The following is a 25,812-nucleotide window of genomic DNA, read 5'->3' as shown; positions in this document are numbered from 1 at the left end:
GTATGTCATCAATAACTCCCAGTCCCCCTATTTTATCACTTCACAGCATCGACAAACAATAGAGATCCTGTAATGTAAATAATATGAACGAAATACTCGCTGCAAATTTCACACGACAGAAGAAAGCAAAAGTCAACCTCCCACGGTACGTTGTGTCCGGTCCGCTATGCATGAAAACCACGCGTTCTTGTGGACGAATGAATCGGAGTTGCCAGTCGACAAAGTATTTTGTAGAAGGGAGATAATTAAGGACAAGTAGAAAATACGTCAGCATACGTCCCAGCTAAACTACCGTACTTCACTTTTCAATGTCTGGCGGGAGGGAGGGGGGCTCATTCGAATCCCATTGTAAGCATTGTGTTTTATTATGTTTTTCTTTTATCATTCATTCATATCGTCGGGTCAACAATCAACACCCATGCTATGGAACTCAAATAAAATGTTGATCCCGAAAGGAGATAAGCAGATACTCTCATACTCTGAGAATTGTGCGAAACTTGCAAATTGTTCACATATTTTCCCCTCCATACAGTGACAGTCCATTCTGGTCCTCACCTCCCTATACGAAAAAAAAAACTTCCCAGTGTAACTTTAACCTCACATAAATATTTTATATGTGATAGTTTACGCGTATATTAAATATGATCTTCCACCACTACATATTCTTGCCCTCCTCTCTGATTCCTGTATCACTTTTTATAATGTATTTTTATTGCAACCCAACAGTGATCTATCTACGCGTGGCTGCTAAATGCTAGCATTCCAGAAAAAAATATGGTGACTACTGTCAACACTGCGTACGCTGTCAAAATCTTGGGTACCCTCGATGCTTAGAACCGGGAAAGAAGTGGGAGAGAGGGTAAGCGCGGGCAGACCCAAACACGTGGTCGGGGCTGATATGAGCCAATGGGGTTACCTTCCGAATTTCTAGGGTACCAAGCAGAAGAAACAGCGTCTTTCTGCGGAAATCGGGAGGAACGCGGATAGGGTGGGTGCCGAAGTCACAATCGGGATCATTCGGGACTGCCTTCAGGAAGGTAGCAGCGTGTTCGTGCGGAAATCGGAATTTCTTGCAGTGAAACTGCTTTCGGACTTCGGAGCGATAATTGTTGAATTTTCATGTTCGGGGAAGACGAAAAAATGTTTATTTTTTCTTACTGTGTTGTGGGTACGCAGTGCGTGCCTTGCGTATCCTGAATGCACGCCGCTGATATAACTATGAGTATTGTTAATATTTTTACTAAGAAGAGTTTCAAAAGAAGATGTGCATGAACTAGGAGAGTGGATGGGACATTCGGGCTACAAATAGCTGTCACATGACATTCAGAACGAGATCATTGATATATTAGGGAGATCCAGTGGCGGCGATTAGGGGGGCGTGGGGGCAGTTGCCCCCCCCCCCCACTTTTTGCCACTTTTGCCCCCGCACTATGCTAAACCTTATCTACCCCCTAGTTTTGGCACCCAATCGCCGCCACTTGGGAGATCCCTTCTGCTACCACGGAGCAGATATTAAAAGTCGGGAATATTTTACTATTATGGTTGACGAAACGTGTGACATATTCATCCGTGAACAATTGACATTTCGCATTCGAACTGTAAATGAAAATTTTAATATTTTTAAGGAATTCATGGCTTTTACGAGATTCCGAACACTGAGGCCAAAACATAAAAAAGGGAGGGAGTGAGTCATTCCTTAATTTATTTCAGTGATCAGAGCACCCCCAATAATTTTGAATGGAAACACACATAAATGTGAAACATTCCATTCCAGGATGAAACCTTTAACACATTTAACAAGATAGAAATTTTAAACACAAATTATACAATTGTTCTACAGTTACAGTTTTAAAAATTAAAATAAAACATTATAATATATGCAGCGTTATATAATTACAAAGTGTAAGATTAAGGGAGGTTATCTAAGTGTCCCCCTCCGATTTCCATGAAACTTGGCAGGTGTATCAGTGGGGCCCAAAGGAAGAAATAAGTGGTTTTTTTTTTTGTTTCAGCTAAAAAACTGTTTTAGGGGGCAACCTCCTTCAATTGTCAATATGAGGACAAATTTAAGTGGGCATTTGACCTATGTGTCCCCCTCCGATTTCCATGAAACTTGGCAGGTGTATAGTGGGGCCCAAAGGAAGAAATAAGTGGTTTTTTTTTTGTTTCAGCTAAAAAACTGTTTTACGGGGCAAAACCCACTCAAATGTCAAGATGAGGACAAATTGACGTGGGGATCATATGACCCCTGTGCCCCCTCCGATTTCCATGAAATTTGGCAGGTGTTTAGAGAGGCCCTATGCCCCCTGTTTCTTCCTATGCAATATTTACGTGGTTTCGGGGACAGATCCCCACTTCAATTTCTCATCATCTTGAAATTTGAGGGGGTGCCCTCTATACACCTGCCAAGTTTCATGGAAATCGGAGGGGGAGACTTAGACTTCCCTTGTAAGTGTATTAATTAATTTCAAATCGCGCGCACACTATATATATATATATATATATATATATATATATGTATGTATATTACATATATATGTATATTAGCAGGTAACACTATGTTATAAACATTTTTACTTTCCAAAGAAGAACATGTGGGATGGCAAAACGGATCCGGATCCGAAAGTTCTGGATCCGGATCCGAAAGTACAGGATCCGGATCTGGATCTGAAAATTCCGGATCCGATAAATTTTAGGATCCGGAACCAACCGGGTCCGGATTTCGGATCCGGATCGGGCCACCCCTAGTAAATATCCACACACCCCTAAAATAATCCCCGATTGCCATTTTTGAGAGTAGAAATATCTAAATATACGAAATATCTTATTGTGTATACCGTGTCCCTACAAAGCACCTTTACAATTCCAACTCCTCCCGAAAAAAAATACTGGTGTACGCCAGTGCCCGTAACACTAGCCTATGTCCTTACATTTACCTTCGCAATCCTTCCTTCTGCCACCTCGGTGTCGAAGGCGTTGAGGGTTCAACTCTTGATCCTGACACTACAGGTTACGGGGTTCAAGCAGTGACGTAGCAGCCGCCCCAGCAACCCCCGCGATGCGGAAGGGGGGGGGGGGGGGCGAGCTGTAGCCGTAATCCTGAAATTTTATATAATCGCAGAAATTGAATTTTCGAAACAGAAAGTTAGTTCCCAGTAACATATCATATGTCGACGTCTGCGATAATAAACAGTGCTGCATTATCTTAGCCAGAGTGGCCCGGGAAACTTGACGTTATGGGCCTCCTACAAAATTCAGAATTATGTTACTGGCTCATAGATGGCAATCGATAGGAAACTTCTCTCATCTCCTCATACCTGTATAGCTACGTGGTTTTCGTAATAGTAGTGTAGTGTAGTGTAGTGTAGTACAGTTGTGAATTCAACCGGTCGATGCCTTATTGTTACACAATACAAAAACAAATAAACTTGATAATTTATTACCTTTTTTTATATTACGTGATATATAAAATGTAACTTCCCACCAAATATTCTCAAGGGGGCCCCCAAGTCTCAGTACGAGATTGAAATAAGATCCGAGATAAATTTCCCACAACATTCACACCTCTTATGTTTTACTTCAAAGGGGCCCAAAAACTAATGATGTTGAGCCCAGGGGCAATTTTCCCTCTGCCCTTAGGTCCAGTAGCCCAAATTCCGCCACACAGGGTATACATCGTGTACTGTGCTCAAAGTGCTCCAATCCCTCGAATCGGCATTTCATCGAGTGACAAATGTTCAGTGAATAAAATCCAGTCGCTGCTTAATTTTCTATCTCCCAAGACATGAGTTCGTTGCTATTTCTTCGTAGCAGATTGCAATTGACCTTTGGATGTTAGGTCATCATCGACAATGTAGAGGTCCAGTTCAACCCCCATAACTGAAATAGTAAGTTTGCTTGAGTATATAACTCACTATTAGTATTATAAGCCTAATGTAAACGGCTTTTACGTTGAATCTTGGTCTGCCATGGAATAAGAGTTTCAAGAATTGAAACAAAAACCAAACTAAGCTACACGCAACCTCTGCACCAGTATACATAAAAAATCCATTCTTTTTTAAAAACCTGAAGGATGCAAGAGATAATGAATGAATATAGTCCTGGACAATTTTTAATTCATAAAATTTGACCGGTGGCCCCACATTTCGCTGTTCTTGTTATAGACTATGTTGTCGAAATCATTGAAATCTCTCTTGTTCATATAGATGTGTATGTATGCATTGGCAGATTTAGCAGGAGGGGCATGGAGGCACATGCCCCTCCCAAAATGGAAGATTAAGTATAATAAAAGGTAGTGATAGCATTGTTATACATCAAGCAATGTTCGAGCAGTCCTTTTTCAAATGGTAAAAGAATAAAAAAAAAGTTTAGCACATATAAATTAATCGGGACTAGAATTACTAGGTCGACACCGGAAGTCAAATTCAGGACTTAGTTACAAGGCTATAATGTTAACACAAAGTGAGAGTAATCTAGGCCAATTATTTCCCATGCTTGCGGAAGTTTCACCTGAGAGAATGAATTCTCAAACTTATCCCTTCCTGTAAACACTATTAATAAAAATAAGTAGAATTACTTCTATTTCACAAAAATCTACTAATTTTATCACCTTATAATCAAAGGGTCCTGGATTTGTTTGCAGCGGAGGAGCAGTGTACAGTGTGGTTCAGACTAAACCTTGAAGGTCCATGCTGGACTGCATTTCCACACTAACGAGGGTCTACTGAGCTGTTAATAACTCCAGTGCATTTTGGTCCTATTACTTGAGAGAAAAATCTAAAATAAGCCCCAGCAATTAGTCACCATTTTCTGCTTTGTAAACGATCTTTATTCTTAAAATTAGGGGTGCCCAGAAAGGAGAATTTTTGGCTGGCACTGGATCCGGATGGAAATTTTTGAAAACATGTCATTCGGATGGGAAAAAAATGCCAATTTCCTGACTAAGTTGTGAAATTTTCGAGACAAGAGATGTTTGAAATTTCCCTATACTATGAGTCTCAAAGTGTACACATTATTTCCCTGTAAAGTCATGATTTTGACATCTCTGGAATAAAAACTACTATTTTCAAGAAACTTCAGACCCTTATAGTGCAGAAAATATTGAGAATTAACCACTTTTACACACCATCATTTTGAATTTCCCAAACTCAGAAGAGGTCGGAATTTTTTTTTTTCGATCGTGGTACTGACTTTTTGGGATTCAAATAATACAAGTGAAATAAATGGGATTTTATATTACCCAACCGCGCATGGACAAGAATTTCTTCTTAGTGCATAGTATACGTCCATTCCCTGGTAATTATGTATTGTATTGCATACAATTATTGTAAAATTTATGCATGATTTAAATACAACACAACACATACACACAGTATTATTTATTCTCTACCTGATATGATTAATCAATTTTGAGAACATTTTTTTTCTCATTATGGAGCTACTTTATGTATATACCTTCATAATTGCTTCATCACAAAAATCACATACACACATTTTCCAATTTCATAATTTCCACTTTTAAAAGAAACCCTGCACATGTATACTGTACAAAAGATTAGCAAATAAGTTGCATGCTGCTGGTTCCAAAAGGGAAGAGTCAGCGTTTAAAGATTAAAAGACATTCTGAAGCGGCATTACACTATTAAGACACTTGGTGTAACTTTCCCAAGTCCAGGAGTGTGTTTATCTCGTGTTGGGTGAAAGAATGAAGTCTCTCGTAGCTCATGAACACAAACATGTATTATAGTAACGGATATTATACACAAGACACAGGTTATACGACGACGAAGTACCACCACTCGTGGTCGCGTCGCGCTCGCTCACACACACACACACACGAAGACACTTGAGTTCAGTCAGTCCTATTACATCATGCATATGACACGTACTTCATGTGGCAGACCTCACTGCCATCTAACGAGCAACTCTAACATCATTTTTCAATTATAATTATATTACAGTACTGAACATCCTCCCCCACCTTGAAATATAAATTTCAACATATTTTAACTTTTAACACAATTGAATAATAATGATTATTAGATTGATATTACAATATATACTGACATAAAGACTTTAATCATACAAAATTTCTGATATTGAATATTTTACATTAACATATAGATTTCTCAAGTTTACTTCTCTACTTCAAATGGTAGCAATGATAATTTCACGATTGGTCTCTTACACAGTCAATTTACAGTCATCACTGTTGCTGATCACACTCTTTCATCTCGTCCGACATGAACTTCTACCACTCTCCCCAGTTCTCATTCTTGTGGAGGGACGTTGTCTTCTCGTACAATGACCATGTCGCCCTCTCCGAAGTCTCGATGTTTCGAGAACCATTTGGGACGCTGCTGAAGTCAAGATAGATATTCCTTTGACCACCTTTGACAAAAATGTTGCGTAAGTTTCTGCATTAGCTGCCATCTTGACAGCCGATTAAGAGGACTCTTATTGAAGTCCCTTTCTGGTGCCGCCACTAAAGAATCTCCAATGAGGAAATGACCTGGAGTTAAGGCTTGCAAGTCATTTGGATCCTCCGACACTGGGGATATTGGTCGCGAGTTGAGGCACGCCTCAATCTGCGTAAGAACAGTGTACATTTCTTCGAATGGGAGGATTGCGTTCCCAACTACTCTCCTCAAATCGTGGTTTACAGACATCACACCTGCTTCCCAAAGTCCACCCATATGAGGAGCTCCTGGTGGATTAAAATGCCACTCGATCCCACTGGAAGCAACGAAATGCGATGTGGTTTCATCACGTTCTGCTCATTTTGTCCCTCCACGTAGCTCCTTCAGTTCCCTACTTGATCCCACAAAGTTGGTACCCCAGTCGCTATACATGTCACTAGGTTTACCGCGACGTGAGATGAATCTTTTCAGGGCCGCTAGGAAAGCCGCTGTAGATGCATTGGACACCAGCTCTAAGTGGATAGCCTTAGTGCTGAAACAAACAAATAAAGCTATATATCTCTTGTATTTTCGAGCACTTCTTCCAATCATACACTTTAACTGAATCGGGCCAGCATAGTCTACACCACAGTGTAAAAACGGTCGACTAACAGTCACTCTTGGCGGTGGCAAACTACTCATTATCTGTTGTGATGTCACGGAAGCATATCTGTGGCAGATAACACACCTTCGCAGCACTTGACTAACCTTGTCTCGGCCATTTATTATCCAAAATGTTTGTCGCAGTGTTGACAGGACAAGCTGCGGACCTGCATGTAAGTTAATGATATGCTCGTGTTTGATTAACAGCTCTGTTAATTTGTGTGATTTTGGTAGCACAATTGGATGTTTGACATTATGCGGAAGGTTACTATGCTCCAGTCTTCCTCCTACTCTAATAACGCCCATTTCATCAACAAACAGATTCAAGTATTGTAATTTGCTTTTCGAAGGCAAGACCGCTCCTTTCTTGAGGGCTTAAATTTCACACGAAAATTCTTCTTGTTGGGCTAGTTTTAATATTGCAAGCAATGCTAACTACAGCTCTGATGTGCTCAATGGACCACGATGCTTGTTGTCTCTATGCTTGGAGTTAAAAGCAAAGCGCCTACACCATGCTGCAATTTACTCAGCGACGAGTAATTCTCACATAATGTATTTTCTGCTCTCCTCACCATGGTTACAAATGACTGTCTCTGCTCCGAAGTCACTTCATCAGTATCACATGTGTAAGACTGTTCCACTGGCAACACTGAATTTCTTAAGAATGGGGTGCCAGTCCACCATAATGGATGATTAAGTAAAGCCGAAGTCGAGATTCTACAGCTCGCGCAGTCTGCTGGATTTTCCTTGCTAGCAATGTACGCCCACTGTATTTCTCCATCTTCCTGTACTTTCGCAACACGGTTTCCCACGAAAGTTTTCCATCTGCTAGGACAAGCACTAATCCAAGACAAAACAATTTTCGAGTCAGAATAAGCTGTGATGGTTTTCAAGTTGGCAGACAATGCTTTCCGCACTAAAGACAGGAGGCGAAGTAGAGCCAACGTATTTTCGGAACAGCTACGAGATCTTTCACTTCACTAGTTAGCGAGCCTAAAATTCTACTCGTGAATGCGACGACGTAGCAAGTTGCGCAGAAAGAATGCTCAGAAATCACTTGTGCATGTAAAGTCGAGGTGATAGGATCGGGTGTTTGAGTTTCGCGTTCTTACCGGGCTATTGTTGTTTTCTACAATCTTTTGTTGAAGACCGGGTAGAAGTGCTATTTTGAATTACGTTTCACGTGAAGAATATGCCTCCTACACACTCCAAAATATATCGTAGGACACTTAAGGGACAAACGCGTGAAGTTGTCGCGAACGTATTGAAATTTATGCAGGAGGAAGCCGACCAAAAGGATCTGAAGTTGCCTCTGAAAAAAGTGATGGACCGTGTTTGTGCTGCGACTGGTGTGTCTGTAAATACAATAAAATCAATTAAAAAGGAAAGTTCACAGGTTAATGCGGAAACATCCTCGTCATATAGCACGCCACGTAGAAATAAAAACCGACCGCGACCATGTACAAATATTGACGATTTCAATATGTGCGTTGTTCGAAGGACAATAAACGAACTTTATACCACAGACAAACGAGTGCCTACAGTAAAATCTGTGCTCGCTAAATTAAAGACTTCAATAGGGTTTAAAGGGCAGGCGTCTAGTTTGTTAAAGATTTTTAGAAAACTCGGGTTCAGGTGGAAGAAAGTGCAGAGTAATAGGCACATACTTATTGAAAGAAATGATATTCGCAATGCAAGAATAAGTTATCTGCGTGCAATTTGTAGATATCGAAGGGAAAAGCATCCTATTATTTATTCCGATGAAACATACATCCACAGCTCTCACACAACATCCAAAGCATGGTGTGACGACACTGTTCAGGGCCTAAAATCACCAGTATCCAAAGGGCAACGCCTGATTATTGTCCATGCAGGCACCCACAATGGCTTTATCCCGAACACCCTTTTGATATTCAAGTCTAGTCAAAAAACTGGTGATTATCATACAGAAATGAATTCCAACAATTACACGCGATGGATACGGGAAATGTTATTACCAAATTTACCACCAAATTCAGTATTAGTAATTGACAATGCATCATATCACAACGTCCAGAAAGAAAGAAGCCCATCCTCTAATAGTAGAAAAAGTGAAATGCAAGACTGGTTATTGAAAAACGGGATACCTTTTACTAATGATATGTTTAAACCTGAACTGTACAGTCTCATAAAACTACACAAACCAAAAACAAAGTCTTACGTTATAGATGACATAATGAGTGAGCATGGTCACACTGTCCTTCGTTTGCCCGCATATCATCCCGCCTTGAACCCAATTGAGAAAATTTGGGGGATATGTAAACAAAAGGTTGCCAATCGCAATGTCACCTTCAAATTGAACGACGTCTGGGAACTGTGCAAGGAAGTGTTTGCCGAAATTGGCGAGAAGGAATGGAAGCCCTGTTGCTGCAATGTCAAAAAGGCTGAGGAAGAATACATTCGTTTGGAAGGTTTGCTGGAACCGGAAATTGAACGTCTCGCTTTCAGTGTTGGTGACAACAGTGACTCTGTTTCAAGTGCCAGTGAGGATTCGTGCGACATGACAGATTCGGATTCCGAGCTTGATGGTATTGAGCAGTTGGAATAAAAACAACTTTGTTTCATCATGACATTTGCGGCATTACAATACACAAGGTAAGTTTATTAAATTAAATTGTTTTGCGTGTGCCTTTGTAGTCAGATGTCTGCTTTGTGTCACTGTCATCCGCCGTTCCTTCGTTTACTTGCAACACTGCACAACGTGCGCTAACGTCACTTGTTTCTCCTCCCCCACAGCTGTAGGGGCTCGCTTCGAGCTTGTACATAAGAAAACCTCATAGCTGTTCCGAAAATACGCTGGCTCTAACAGCACAATTGCACAGAGTTCTAACCTGGGAAGGGTTACAGTTTTAAGGGGGGGCCACCTTTGTTTTTGATGCAATCATCTTCACTTGCATCTGACCATTAGCACGTACACATCTCATGCTGCTGCATAAGCCGCTTCTGACGCGTCGGAGAATCCAACCAAATGAATCTCCACGGTGTCTCTAGGAATAATGCATCGCTCAACTCGGATATCTTTCAATTGTGGCATATCCTGGCAGTATGCAACCCACTCTGCAGGCAAATTGCTTGGAAGCTCATCGTTCCACTCAAGATCCAACTTCCAAAGCGTTTGCATAAACAATTTTGCTTTCACGGTCACAGGAGAGACAAAACCTAAGGGATCGAACAGCTTCGATATCTCGGAAAGAACCAGTCTTTTAGTTATAATCGCTCGTTTGCTTGGATTCACCACATCTAAACCAAGAAATCCATAGAAGGGTTCCAGTGTATGCCTAAAGTTTTCTTCGCGTCTTTCTTCATTGAATTGGAACTTCAGATTTGTTTCCAACAAGTCACAGGGGATAACGTCCAGCACTCTCGGATCGTTTGACCACCACTTCCGAAGCTCGAAGCCGCCCTTGCTGAGTAAGTGTCAATTGATGTTATAACTCGATTGCTTCTTCAGTAGAATTGGCTCCTGTTAGAAAGTGGCCGCGGTGGCTCAGTCGGTAACGTGTCTGACTACCATGCTCAAGGTCCCGGGTTCGATCCCCGGCCGGTTCAAATCCGGGAACTTTTCTAACGATGGAAGCGGCTCCGGCGCCCACCCAGCGTCGAATAACATGGGTACCTGGGGGGAAACCCTGGGGGGTAAAGGCGGTCAGGGGCGTGATGCTGATCACATCACCCTCACTCACGACCGGATCAAGAAAGTGTGGGGCGTTACCTCCTATATGCCTTCATGGTGTGGTGCTAAGCACAGGGGAACACTTTACTTTTTTTTTTTTTCTTACTTTAGAAAGTCATCCATGTATACATGACTGAGTAAGCTCCTTGTGGCGAGAGGATAATTCTCTCCTTCGTCATTCGCTAATTGTCGAAGCACTCTTGTGGCGAGAAAACCTGCGGACTTAGTACCATAAGTAAGAGTATTTAAACGGAATTCCTTCATCAGTTGTTCAGGGGTCTCTCTCCACTAAATCAACTGAAAATCTCTATCTTCATAAGCGACCTCTACCTGTCTATACATCATACGAATGTCAGAAATTAAAGCAACTGGGAGGCAACGGAAATAAGTCTGGTTGTTGCTTTTCACCATTCATAAGTACATCATTCAGGGAAAGTCCACTACTTGTCTTGCAAGATGCATGAAAAACTACTCTCAACTTAGTCTAAGTGCTGCTTTAATTTGTTACACAATGATGTGGAATGTAATAAGATGTGAAGGGTACCATGGGGGCCTCATCCTCCGCCACTGGTGTTGTGTGTTGCAAGGTGAGATATTCTCGCATAAAAGCCTGGTATTGTTGTTGCTTTACTGGATCTTTCTGTAATATTTGCTCTTGTGATAACAAACATTTTCTTGCTCTCTCTTTAGAGTACCCTAATTCTTCCCAATTGCCTTGAAATGGCAAATTTACGACGTAACGTCCATCTGTTTTGCGACGATGTGTAGTTTCAAAATGCTCTTCGCATAAGCGCTCATCTTCTGTTATAAGCTCTCTCTGCGCCAATTCTTTAATCTCAAAGAATTTTCTTAATGATTGGTTTAAATTATTTTCTTCAACTGACACGTGAAGAGAGGTGAATGAATGTTTTGAAGTTTGTTGCTTTACTCCGCCGCAAATAGTCCAACCTAAGCGAGTTTGAATGGCAAATCGGTTCTTCCTTGCCTTCTCGTTTTCCTCTCATTAGCAGCGACGCATATATATCACACCCGAAAAGGAGGTCAATGTTTCCCCTTTTATGAAATGTGGGGTCAGCAAGGTCAAGTCTGCATAAGTGACTCAAGCTCCCGGTGTTTTGAATAGTCTCATGTGGCAGGGGTGACGTAATCTTTTACACCACCAACGCAGAGGTTGTGTACGAATGTTTGCCGTCGTGATATCAACAGCTGAATGTGATTTCCCAATGTTAACAGAAGAAATGCCTGTTACTGACACAAACACGCTCTTTCTTTTCAGCCCTAACATTTGAACTTCATTGGAACTAATAAACGAAACATCACTACAACTATCCAATAATGCAAAGAAAGGCTGACACTGGTTATCTTTATCCTTTATGTTTGCAACTGCTGTCGGAAGTAACACTTCAGCGCTCGATTCCCCATGATCGGCCGCTAAATGTGACGTCACCATCTTATGCGAAGTTGCCAAAACTTCCTTGGGGGGAGGGGGTCACTTTACGATGAAGTGATGTATAGTGTTTCTTATTGCAAGTACCGCACAACCTAGCGCTGCATTTGCATTTGCCATGAAAAGAACTAAGGCAATTATAGCACAAGCCACTACTTTTCACAAATGCTTCTCTCTCAGGCTCTGATAGGCTATTATATTGATTACACTTATACAGCGGGTGGGACTCCTGGTGACATTTAGGGCAACACACTGACACATGAAAAGAACTCACATTTCTTTTGGCATTGGAATCACTAAAGGGTTGTTTCACTGAGTATCCTTGTTGTTTGAGGTGTCTGGAAGACACTGACAAAGCTCTCGTATCGAGGAAGGCTCGTAGCTGCTCAAACGTCGGAAGTTGATCGGCTGACACACTAAGCTCCCACTGTTGCCCCGGCACACTGTCGAGCTTCTCCACGGTATAGAAAACCAAAATGGCATCCCAATGTTGAACTGGAACTTCTATAACTCTGACTACACGAAAGCACTCGGTTGTTACATCCACAACTTTCCGCAAGGCAACAGCTGATTCTGTCTGGATACAAGGTTGCGACACGAGTCGCTTGATCGTGTCATTCACGAGAACGTGCCTTTGCTGATATCTATTGTTCAAAATTTCCCACGCTTCTTTGTAATTTGTGATCATAATAGATTGCAGCAACAATGCAGGTTCACCACGTATACTAGACTTCAAATATTGAAGTTTCTGTGCAGGGGACAAAGAGTTATTATTATGTACAGACGCAACGAACAAATCACGAAACAACAGCCACTGCTGTAAGTTTCCCGCGAACACAGGCAAGTCCAATTTGGGCAGTCTTACGTCACTACCGGCTTTACCCGACGATGCACTGGCAGCCATTGCCATACCCTGCTGCTTTTGGGCACGATACAAAGTCACCAACATCTGCTCTTATTTGTCTTTTTTGTCTAATTTCTGCATCAAACTCCGCAAATTGCTCATCACTGCATTCGGAAGACAGATCACGTAGAAGTTTCTGAGTGTCCTCTGTTAATTGCACGGTTTGTTGATGTACAGGGTAACACTCTCTTGTGAGAGGTCGTCTGATGCAATCTTGTTTTCCACATGCATAACTTCACGTTTCAGAACACGTTTGCACGAAAGTATCTGCTCCATTGTTCACAACACTAATTCTAGTCCAGACACAAGAGTCAGAACACACCCAGCATGGGATAGGATGTACAAAAAACTGCTGGTTTGAGTCAATTCACTACACGTGGCATGTACTGCGCAAATCCGGGTTTGGAGGACCATGAAGCGGCGTTACACCATTAAGACACTTGGCGTAACTTTCCCAAGTCCAGGAGTGTGTTGATCTCGTGTTGGGTGAAAGAATGAAGTCTCTCGTAGCTCATGAACACAAACATGTATTATAATAACGGATATTATTCACAAAGACAACAGGTTATACGACGACAAAGTACCACCATTTGTGGTCGCGCTCGCTCACACAAACACACGAAGACACTTGACTTCAGTCAGTCCTATTACGTCATGCATATGACACGTACTTCACATGGCAGACCTCACTGCCATCTAGTGAGCAACTCTAATCATTTTTTTAATTATAATTATATTACAGTACTGAACACATTCTTTGATTGATTGATTGAAATGAATATTTTGGACGCATCAGCACTTACATCAGTAAGTGAGACCAAGCTCCTTACTATAAATAAAATCAACATGTCTCTCTGCGGAATAAAAATATCTTTACCAGGTTAAAAGCTGAGGTACATATAAGTACAAAACACTGTCCTACAGAGAATTATACTGACTGGAGGTTCATATGCCAGAGCCTCGTTGGATTGCAACATTGTAGTTTCAAAAGTATACTATGTGGATTTCTAGTACAAAGGTCACCACTTAGACCCCAAAAGGCATAATCGAGTGGTCAATAAAAAGATAATGTTCAATGGTTCGATCTTCTAAATGAAGGTCTTTATAAGATGCCAACTCACGACTTTCAACCTTCATTTGGAAGATCAAAACATTGACCTTTATATTTTCCTTTACTGTTCATGTACATCATTCATAACTATGTATTACTATTAACACATACATATAGATACTTTCTTTATACTTCTATTTGAGATGACGTTATTGTTGTATACCATCGGAAAAGAATTAAGACATTTGCATGTGATAGAATGTTTTGTTTTTTTTAACACCAAAGGTAAAAGACTGGAAGAAACACAGACACAGTACATGATGAAAGAGTACATCAGTAAACAAAAAGATTCTTGGAAAAGGACTGTATATTTCAAAGATCTCGCCATTTTCAAGCTACAATAAGCAGAGAGAGCTGGACATGCTACTATATATTTAAAATTTGGAAGCAAATGGGAAAACATTGTTAACAGACTACACCCCACTTCTTTCCCATATTTTAAACATACACACTAAAACCCGTATTATGTAGTTTCATATCGAGAGGATTATCAAATAAATACAACAATTTATCAGTAAAATAGTGTGGGAAAACTGATAGCACATGCCACAAAAATGTTTCTGACAACACATCTAAAAACTCTGATTTCAAATATTCCGAAAATACATAAAAGATCACACACTATTTCAATATAATTCTACAACTCTATTTATTAAATAAAATAAAGCATGGTATATTCAAAATTATTTTTTGTGAAATAGAATATACAATAATTGGTAAAAACTAGAGAACAAAATTAACACATTAAAAAGAAAAAGAATGCACAATTTTTTAAAAAAAGAGTTCTCAAAGAAAGTAGTCCCTCTCCATCATATTTATGGAACATGGGAAGTATAAAAAAGAAAATTCATAAAATTAATTCATAACATGATCTACAAGTTACAATTTTTGGCACATGTTTTAAAATATTGAAGAACTAAATAAGGTATATGATCATCCTCTGACAAACTATGACACCATTAAGATCTAATCTTCCAGTATTTTTAAAAAATAAATTACTAAATTTACTTTATAGATTATTGCATTATATACATATTTCATATAAAAGCAAGAATAAAATATATTACGTTTATCTCTTAACAAACCTGAACACACTTTTAAAAGCTAACATTTCACAGTACAGTTAATCATCCCATGTCATTGATTGCAGACAAGCATCTAAATGAGCGTTCATCATATCCTCCTTTACGAGCACACTGCACGATGGACAAGGGTAAAAGCCAGAACACTGACCATTGAAGGAAATAGTTGTAGCATCACTGTCACTATCATCATCTTCCTTCACTAAAGGTTGGGATTTCACTGGGCTTACACTGACGCAAACATCCAAGTGGCTATTCAGATCGGTAACTTCAAGCTCAGTGTAGCATACCGGGCAAGACACAATATTATCCCCTGTTAGGTCATATGTTTCAACATCGGTTTCTGTTTTTACTCCCCGAGATCTTTCGGCTAATAAACTCTCGCTAGTTTCATAGTCTAGGACCGAATCGTGACTAGGACCGGCATGGGGCAATTCAAATTTGTTCCCAACTGTCTGTTGTTGATCAGAATCTCCTGGATTTTGCCCGATTGCTTTAAAATATTTATCAACATATTTCTGTACATGCTTCTCCGGAGTCCTACTCTGATAACTTGTACTTGGCTGATTCTCACTCCTAGTTGATGTTTCAGGTTTGTCTAGGTTCAGGTTCCGACTTGCTCTATTTGGTGTCCTATTACCATCTATAACATTCAAATACTGCTCAACATACTTGCCTATATGAATTTTTTCTGGAGTTTTGCTCTTGTAGTTCCGATCTGGCGTAAACACAACTGTACGTTTCGGAGACAAACAGCCAGGTGTCTCTCCTATCCCCCCTAAAGTGTATCCTTTGCCAGAAAAGGGAACAATGTTTAGGGTCGGCTTGCTGTCTGTATTATCATCATGTTCTTTCACTTCTTGGTCCTTGTTTTTACGAGAGGTAATTACTATCGTTCCCCCACCTCCGTTTGCTAATCTTGTTCCACCCATTCCCCCACCACCACCTGATCTCTGACTGGAGCTGGAGGAAAAACCGTTTTGTACTTTTGCAGAACTGCCTTCGTTCTTCCCAATGCTCGTAATGCCTGAGATAGACGGGTCTTTTTTCTTGAGTCTCTGCTTTGCAGCAACTGTACCACTGTCCCTTCCTGCAGAATGCTGGCGTTTTAATGAACCATGGACTGAGCTGCTTCCTGGTTTCAATCCTTCTCCGCTACCAAGTGTGTGACCCTGTCCTGGGAAGAACGTTCGGATGTCTTTCCCAAGTGTCTTCTCTTTCTTATTTTTAGCTGTCAAAAACACAGAAAAACAATTATCAAGAATGAAAGGTAGGAAAACAGTTCACAATTACTTATGCAGAAATAATTTAAACCTAATAATTTCAATAGCAATCATAATTAGGACTTGGTAAATGATGATCTAAAAAAATTAAAACAACTAGATATTAATATGTACACATACATTTTTCATCGATGATGAAAAGAGTCGTGTAGTTGGCAACACCTTAATAATTCAACACAAATGGATGTTTCAAGGTTTCAACTATTGATAGTTCTTCTTGTATGTACGCACTGCTTGCATTGTAGAATTATTTATCTTGTAGACTACGGTTATTACAAGCATGAAAACATAGTTTTTCGTTGTGACGTTTCAGGAGAACACACGCTCCCTTCATCAGACATTTATTTTTAGTTTGACTATGGAGTTTTCATTTTCACAAGTGGAGTAAGGCAAGCCACCATCTTTAAAATTTAATGTAATGGAAAACATCAAGAAACTCTGTGAAAGCAATGATGATTTTGAATTGCATGATGATATTTGGGATTCATAATTTTTAAATAAAAAAGAAAAATAATGTGATCAAAATTATATCTGAAATAAAAATAAAACAGGCTGCTTGTTTTCAGTTAAGTTGCTATATTGCAACAATGTAACATTGACAACATCCATTGTATAACTGATTCTTTTTTGTTTAAAATTTTTTAACCATTGTTGTAACTGTATCTTGAATCAAACTAAAAATAAATGTCTGATGAATGGAGCGTGTGTTCTCCTGAAACGTCACAACAAAAAACTGTGTTTTTATGCTTGTAATAACTGTAGCCTACAAGAAAATTAATTCAACTATTAAACTGAGAAAGGTAAAATATGTTAATTGCAACTGTATTCTCGATTTGCAGCTGCTTGCAATGTTAAATCTTACATTTCTTCCTAAATATGGTCATTATGTATGACAGGACAAGAAGACACCTGTTCTTCCACAACTTCATATTTGAACTGGAACAAAATATTGATTGTCCATCGTATAATTTTGGAAGATGGAAATACAAAAAATACAATGGATGTATGTTACCTGCAAGATGCAAATAAAAATGAAAACAATATTTTCTACTTCTAACTGAAAGGAAACTTGACTTCTATTATGATTAGCATGGTATTCAAGGTCCCGAAAAAGAAGGACTTTTCATCTATCTTTGAGCCCTTGTCATACACTTTAAATTCTTCACACCAGTCAAATATGAACTGTGACAATGCATAAATAAATAATATTGATGTATTTTTTCTCTCCACAGAACAGTATACAAAAAATGAATACTTTCAATCCAGGGTGAAATTTCACAGCACAATATAAATCACTTTAATAGTAACATTATTTTGTGATAGGCAATAAAGGTTATGTAAAGTTTGAAGAACATTATTGTGCAAGGGAGTTATTGAATTTTTAACACTATATTCTTATTAAAAAAATATTTAAATTTTATAGAAGTTTCTGTTAAAGCACGTAGCAGTCAGCTGTTTAAAGAACACTTCTAGTCCATCTGCAGGCCATAAATGGAGAGTAATGCAGTTAGAATATTGCAATATAAAATAAGTGGCTAAAGAAAGCTAATCTTTCATGTTTTATGTTTTGGGAATATGCAAATAAATACAGATAACTTTATTATTCACTTTTCAGATAAAACTGTTTTGAGTTATTATATTAATTTCAGTCGCCACTGCACCATCCTCCGCTTAGTTGATGCCAAGCAACAGCACAGTAAGTTCAAATGAGAATGGTGGCAGTGGCCATCGAAATTAATAGAACAACGGAAGTGAGTACTAAGGTTCTCTGTAATTATTTCATGTATAATTTTAGCACTACTACTACTACAAAAAAATAATAATAATAATCCATGGCGCAACAGCTTGTGATGGCCAGGACTTACATACTGACTGCCAGTCTCACTCCCACCTGCTGAGGTAGGAGATCATCTAACCAGTTACAGGGTGATGTGTGGTCAGCACGACGAACCCCCAGTCGTTTGTTGTAGGTTTCCGTGACCAGACTACTTCAAGGATATTTCATGGGAGGTTGAACCTGTTGAACCCCCAATGCCCCCTCCCCCTGCTTTTTCTTTGTACATCCTTTGTAAGCAGCAGCCAGAATGCTACCTCTGTGATGCCTTAGCTTCATCTTGACAGAAGCCTAGTTGGAGACATGGTCAGCAAGTGTATTTTTATTATTTAACATAATTTTACTGGCACTTTTGGCTAATGGCAATGATGAAGATGAGTGATGGAAGTGGTGGACACTCGCAAAGAACACCTATGCCCAAACTGGAACTCAAACCTGGGAACGTCAGAGATACTGAAAGTCGATCATGGAACATGCTTAGGCACCGAGTTGTATATGAATTTGAACTGTGCACAGAAAGGCTAATCGGGGATGGACAAACAATTTAAAGTAGTATCCAAACCACTGTGTCTCATACCTCCACCAGGTATCGAACCTGGGACCCCTTGATTACAAGGTGATGACTTTACCAAGGAGGAGGGTCCAGGCGCAGGGCCAGTCAACTGTGAAAGATTTTGATTTGATTTGATTTGATTTAGTTTATTTTCACAAACAAAAGTTTGGACATTCACAAACAACCAAGCCTGAGCAGGATTCGAACCCGGGACCAACTGTGAAAGATGCCATTCTGAATGAACTCCTGAAGCATCATACTCTTATTGAAATGAACAATTTTATTCACACGCTGTAATCAATTTTTCTTACATAGAGAGGACTATTTTTAATTCGAACTCCAAGGGGGTACAATAAAATTCAAATTTTTCAAATTTCGAAGTAACAAAAACATGCATTATTACAGAAAATCAATACAAAAACTACTGTACTTCAGTATAAATGGAAATAATGAAAATGTATTGGACCTTACTGTAAAAATTGTCATATTTTGTGAATGGTCATATAGCGCAAGCCAAAAACAATTCCGCTCACAATAGTAATGAAGCTACCAGTAAATGGTTGATTGATTTGCTTTATTTTACTTCGATTTTTGTGCCACTCTTGGCTAATTTACAAAGATGGGGATGAGTGATGATATGATGAAATTGATGAATGGACACTCACAAACAGCCATGCCCAGGCCAGGATTCAAACCCGGGAAACCTGACAACACAGCGTGATGTGGTAATGGGGGCCGGCTAACTACCAGTAAATGGAAAGCATGTTTAAGTATGTACACTGCATTAACACACAAAATCACACACACATGTAACAACATTAGCTACCTGTACTCACTTAAAGAAGTTCATGATTTTTGTTTGCTTTTGTTTGTTTACTTTTACATGGCACTAAACAAGTTATCACTAATGTTTGCTTGAGATTCAAAGCACCACACTATTCCATTACGAACAACATACCCTGACTAATCACAACTGACAACTGAGGGCAGATAAGAAGACTTGTACAAAGCATTGGCTAGTGGTGGTTTAAGGACGAACATCTGCACACAAAAGGGGTGGACAATCCCAAGTTATTGAGGAGAAGGTGGAGGCTGCATACCAACAAAGAGAAACTTTCTTTCCCTACTTCTGTCTTGGGATAACTGCCTTCGAATTATCCAAACAAAAGGTTCAAAAACTCAAATTGGACATAGGAACTTTTTAAATAGAAATTTTGAAGGGGTATAAACTTTGGTTTGAATTACAAAATATTACATTTACGTGTGTTTAATCTGCACCCTGGTTTTTGATGGGGAAAAGCAACTAACAATTATATCTCATTTATAATGCGCAGTAAAATTCAGATTCAAGAAATGTCTTTCTTAGTTGTGGTCATAAAGCTGCTGTTGCTATGCCGATCAAGAGTGAATGACATCATAAGTATTCAATGAGTTGTCTGTTGGTATGTGGACCAAGAGGAGAATATCATCTTGTGTATACAATGTGTCACCAACCCACACCACCTCTCCCATCTCCCTCCACCATCCCAATGCATCCCAAGGCTTTCACTTCTGTAACCACCTTGTTTCTTCTGTAGTAGAAGAAAGCGAGATCAAAAATAATGTTATGCATTTCCAGCGCTCAGGAGGTTATATTTTATTATTTCTCATCCTACAAATACCGCTGATACACATCCCATGTGTCAGGAGGTGCATGCTCGAATTCTGCCAGAATGGAGCTGTTTTTCCTTGCCGTTGCAAAACATTCTGTTACAAACTGAAAAATCATGGAAAATGGCCATTTCACTTTTATAGTTTTTTTTAATTAATTAATTACTATTACTGAAGAAATCCAACCTGTTAGTCAACTCTTTTTTAGTCTCTGGGTTTGGGGTTTTGCATGTAACCTAGCTGGCCTAGAATAGGCATTCCTGTATATATTATAACATCAAGAACTGATATTAATTTTGGTTTCTATGTATTAATAGCTATTCTCAGATCAAGAAATTGGCATGGTTTTGAAACACAGAGGCAATTTAGAATTGCAACTATGCAGGGGACCACCCATTTTAGATGCTTCTAAATAAAACAATACAGTTAGTGTGAGAGTATTGAGAATGAAATTACCTTCCTTCCTCTCAGCTTCCTTCTGCTTCTTTGCTGTGTACTCAGGAGGTTCCTTGATCTTGTGGAACGTCCCTCCGCATGTGGCTTGATGATCACCCCACCAGTTGTCCGTCGGCCCTGGAGCTCTGTTCATGGCCCTCTTCACCATGCCGAAGAATGGACGTCTTGACTTGCAAGGCCCATCGCACCTCCACCAATGCTGTTTATACAAATTAACCTCATCATGGAAGTTATGAAAAACCTGCAAAATATGGATAACATTAAGATAGAATCTGCACTGACAAACGTTCGACTACACACACATGTTTTAAAGCTAGTTTTGAATATATGCTCCATTTGGCAGCATGTATTATTATTATAGCTTTATGAATTATTTTCTTAAGAACAATACTGAAATAGAACCCTGTGCATCTTACTTCGTGAACATTCTTCATGGCAAATGAATGTTATAGTTTCCAAAGAAAATGTAAAATACTAAACTAATAAATACAGTATAACCTCAATCTTACATGAACAAGCTTATAATGCACGAAAATATAAAATCTTGAGAAAAATTTAAACTAGACTCTACTGAGATTACAATAGTATGGCAAAATGTAAAATCATGGTTCCACTGTATTCTTGTTAACTTAGCCTAAGATTCTGGTGTATACAGATTAAAGGATGAAAAAGTTTCTAAGTGAAACACTACAACAATGTCCACACAGAATAAATCTCAGGTTTCCCAAAAAATAACGAAAAAGAAAACATGAATGCAATTAAAAGACGATTCATTCTTGCATAAAAGATTAATTCCCTGTTTTCAAAAAAATATTTCAATTAATTGCCAATTTTGGTAGCTTTTTTAATAACAAATTTATTTTGGACTAGGGCAGGGGTTCCCAAACGTTTTCGTTCCAGGGCACCCTTAGTGTTTCAAGATTTTTCCATGGCGCACTAGTCAGAAAGTAAGCCTATCTAACACTTGCAACACTCTGTTAGTATGGTTAACTTAAAAAATAAACATTTTATCTGTTCTACTAAATAACCACATACTAGGAACAATCCTATCATTGATTGAATTTCAATGAAAATATTGGAATATTTTGTGGTGCACCTGTAAGCCAGCCATGGTGTTTTATGTACATAGGTGTGAGAAATGTATAGGCAATTAAAGTATGTTTTTGCACAAGTAAGAATTTCATCAGCCTACAAGAGTGAACTATGAGAAACAAAGTTGGCATTTCAGTGCCTTCCGAAAAGATTATTCCTCACACACAAAAGCATTGATCATAATATAAAGTTGGAATTTCAGGCCAAATGCCATCAACATATTAGGAATGAGCTAAAACCATAACATGTTCCTTGTTTTGTCTTTCAAATTTTCGAGCCAACGTTGGTCCTTATTCAGAAACTCTTCTTTCCTTCCAACCCTGAAGAAGGACCAATGTTGGTCCGAAAATGCAGAAGACAAATCAAGGTACATGTTGTCATTTTATCTCGTTTTAACAAATAAGTTGTTATGACAGCAGCTCCCTGGCAGAGTTCAAGGATGCACCACAAAAGGTTCTAGGTTTGAACACTGCTTAAGGCACGTACGTATCATTACGGTTCTTGCGCATCTTTTGACGACTTGTGTTCTTATCTGCCAGTGCTGATGTCCGCTTCTGCTGGGTCCCTAGTCGTGTGGGCATAAAGAGGAACAAAACAGCTGGTGCTGCCGATAAGTCTGCTGATGCACATAACGACGTTCTCGTCTACCTTCTGCCAGCTAGAGATCTGCAGAGCATGTTTTGTTGTTGCCTTCTTGACATTTGACAGGCGGAGTGGAATGCGTTAAAGGGAAACAAGCTTCATGGTATTAAAGGTATTATATTCAACGCATTCCTCGTCCTGTCCCTCTCACCGAGAAGAAGTTCTTCTTACTCGACTGCATATTGGACACAGCCACCTAACACATGGCCACTTGCTGCAAGGGCTGGACCCTCCGATGTGTCGTGTTTGTAATGTCATTTTAAGTATTCGGCATAATCTTGTTGGATGTGCCGATTTTGCTTTTCTCCGGAAGACTTTTAATCTTCCCCGCTGTTTGTTATCCCTGTTGGACAATGACAACAGTCTTTTATCAAATATTCTTAGCTTTTTGCAAAGAACTGTCTGTGCGGAAGCTTCTAGTTTTTCTGACTTTTTAATGTGTTGTGTTTGTCTGACGCAGGTCCCTTTATAACCTTGCACTTTTAGCTTTTCTCAATGCGTTCTTTACACCCCTTGTTTTAACATTTTAAGTGAGATAATTTTAGATAAGGGGGAATTTCCCCATATATACTGAAGAATGCAAAATGGCCACACGTGCCAACGCACCCAACAATTTTAATTCAATCAATCAATCCATCATCCACTTCATCAATTCAACCTTCATCCCCGACATGTATTATTAACTGAAGAAGTACAAAAGCAACATATAAGGCCTATCCGATGGCGCAGTGGTACCGTCGTTGCCTTGTAATCAAGGGGTCCCGGGTTCGATACCCGGTGGAGGCACATAGTGGTTCGGATCCCACTTTAAACTGTAGGTCCAGTCTCGATTAGCCTTACTGTGCATAAAGTGGACTTAAAACACCAAATCAAACCAAACAAAAGCAACATAGAATAACCAAAATAGAAAAAGAAAAGAGCTGGTGTTTGGAAGTAACCAAAAAGGAAATTCTCTATTGTATAAGACATGAAGAGCTTCCCACAGGCTGTAGTACTCACTGATATCCTAGTTCCTGCTTCACAGTTTATGCGATTCATGTGCTTCAAAAATTCTGGACCATGACCATCCCTGTCTTTATTGTTGGCTGTGACGAACAGGTACGCATGGATCATTTCATGCTGTAAGGAAAATAATATTATGTAGAAAACAATGGTATAATGTATGAGAATACATTCCAACACAAAGATAATATGAACAGTATAATTTTGTTGCTTTATTAATGCCATACCACATCAGATAAAATGAAAGAAAACAAAGGTAGTTAGAGGACTTAGATACCATATGAGCACTCACTGAAAGCAACTGAGAAGAAAAACTTCAGCTAACCACACAGTTGGGCTCCTACAACTTCCCATACAGTCTGAAAAATCTAGCGTTTGATACACTCAATTGTGGTACAATTTCATTTTATTTAACAAAAAATAATTTTAACAACATATAGGTTTACATAGCTATGGTGAATAAAAGATCAAAGATTTTGGTACAAAAATGGGGCACGTTTGGGGTCAAAACCAGTGTGCAAAGTGGCATTTCGGTGTTAAAATGTTAAATAATTCAATTTAAACACTACACTTATTACACAAAATAAACATTTCCCTTCTAATAGTGTACTTACGCAGTTATCAAGAGTATTAAATTTATTCCTGCGTAAAGGAGTACATTTTTGCTTCTCAAATATTTACAGCAGAATTAATTGATTGCCCGTGAAGTGTAAAACTTCTAGGATATTTCACACTTCAGAAAGTGTTGTGTTGGTAAATAAACTCTGTAAACTTTCTGCTTAAGAGTTTATTTTTGCATTCTGCAGTACATTTCGCATAATTCCATGACAAAACATGGTAGGAAAATGCACCTCACACCTTTCAGAAACATGAAAAATGAACATTACAGCATGTTACTGTGTTTCCGTCAAAAACGAAATATGCATGCTTCTAACAACACTTGCAGTGCATTTTATTACATTTCTGACACATATGTTCTCTGCCTCTCTCTTTTTGCAATACTTCAACTGTATCAGAGTCCTCATCAAATAAAAAATCACACTCCATGGTGCAACATTTGCGACCTCTTGAACCAAAGGGAAAATCGATAACCATTAACCATTTGGTCGTGAGGGAAGTTCATTCTAATAAAGTCATTACAGTATTTACGCGTGTATAATGCCCACCCTGGTTTTTGATAGGGAAAAGTGACAAACAATTATATCTCGTATATAATGCACAGTACAATCCAGGTTCAAGAAATGGCATGCTTAGTTGTAGGTCATAAAGCTGTTGCTATGCCAATCGACAGTGAATGACATCATTCCTATTCAATGAGTCATCTGTTGCTCAAGAGGAGCACATTACATTACAAAGTGAAAAATTGTGGCACATGGCCTTTAAACTTTTATAAGTGACTTTTGCTCATTTTCTCTTTAAAACTTCAAAATATATACTTTTTCTATGACTAACGAAACATTTATAGGAGGCACATTCAGGACCCTCGAACTAGCAGTTATCAGCAAAAGATTTCTTCCATTAAGGCACTTCCACACTATATATATGTCATATTATTTGGCCAGTAATACATTTTAATTATTTTCTTTTTCATTATCTTTATTTTCATACGAAGTACCATAAAAATCGGAATGTTCCTTCATTTTGTAATTAGTTTATTTCAACCGCATTGCAAATAAGTGCTGCCATCTTGAATGGAATACTGTTGCCATATTCAGAAACTGCAGAATTCAATCTTTACAACGATATATAACATGATAGGGTTCCGTAAACATTAAAAAAATATTCCATGCATAATACGCACCACACTTTTTGGAAGCAAACATTTTGGAAAAAAGTGTGCATTATACATGAGTAAATACGGTATTTGTTTGTTTGGTTGGTTGATTTGGTGTTTTAAGTCCACTTTATGAACAGTAAGGCTAATCGGGACTGGACTTGCAGTTTAAAGTGGAATCCGAACCACTATGTGCCTCCACCAGATTT

The 25,812-nt window shown here is 39.0% G+C and overlaps 1 protein-coding gene across 1 annotated transcript in view; it reads right to left on the bottom strand.

Moving 5' to 3' along the window:
• Positions 1–14,563: 14,563 nt before the first annotated feature.
• Positions 14,564–25,812, bottom strand: part of mh (DNA-dependent metalloprotease SPRTN) — a 37,599-nt gene continuing 26,350 nt past the window's right edge. The window contains exons 4-6 of the mRNA XM_083125101.1: positions 23,827–23,946; positions 21,094–21,334; positions 14,564–16,548 (exon numbers count right to left, since the gene is read on the bottom strand). Coding sequence (XP_082981227.1) covers positions 15,359–16,548; positions 21,094–21,334; positions 23,827–23,946 — 1,551 coding nt within the window. The 3' untranslated portion in view covers positions 14,564–15,358. The remainder of the gene's footprint in view (positions 16,549–21,093; positions 21,335–23,826; positions 23,947–25,812) is intronic.

Source organism: Lepisma saccharinum, chromosome 7 (assembly GCF_977018435.1).
Source record: "Lepisma saccharinum chromosome 7, izLepSacc3.1, whole genome shotgun sequence".
Classification (NCBI taxonomy): domain Eukaryota; kingdom Metazoa; phylum Arthropoda; class Insecta; order Zygentoma; family Lepismatidae; genus Lepisma; species Lepisma saccharinum.
Note: the sequence above shows the minus strand (reverse complement) of the source record. Positions and strands in the feature narration are given on the sequence as shown.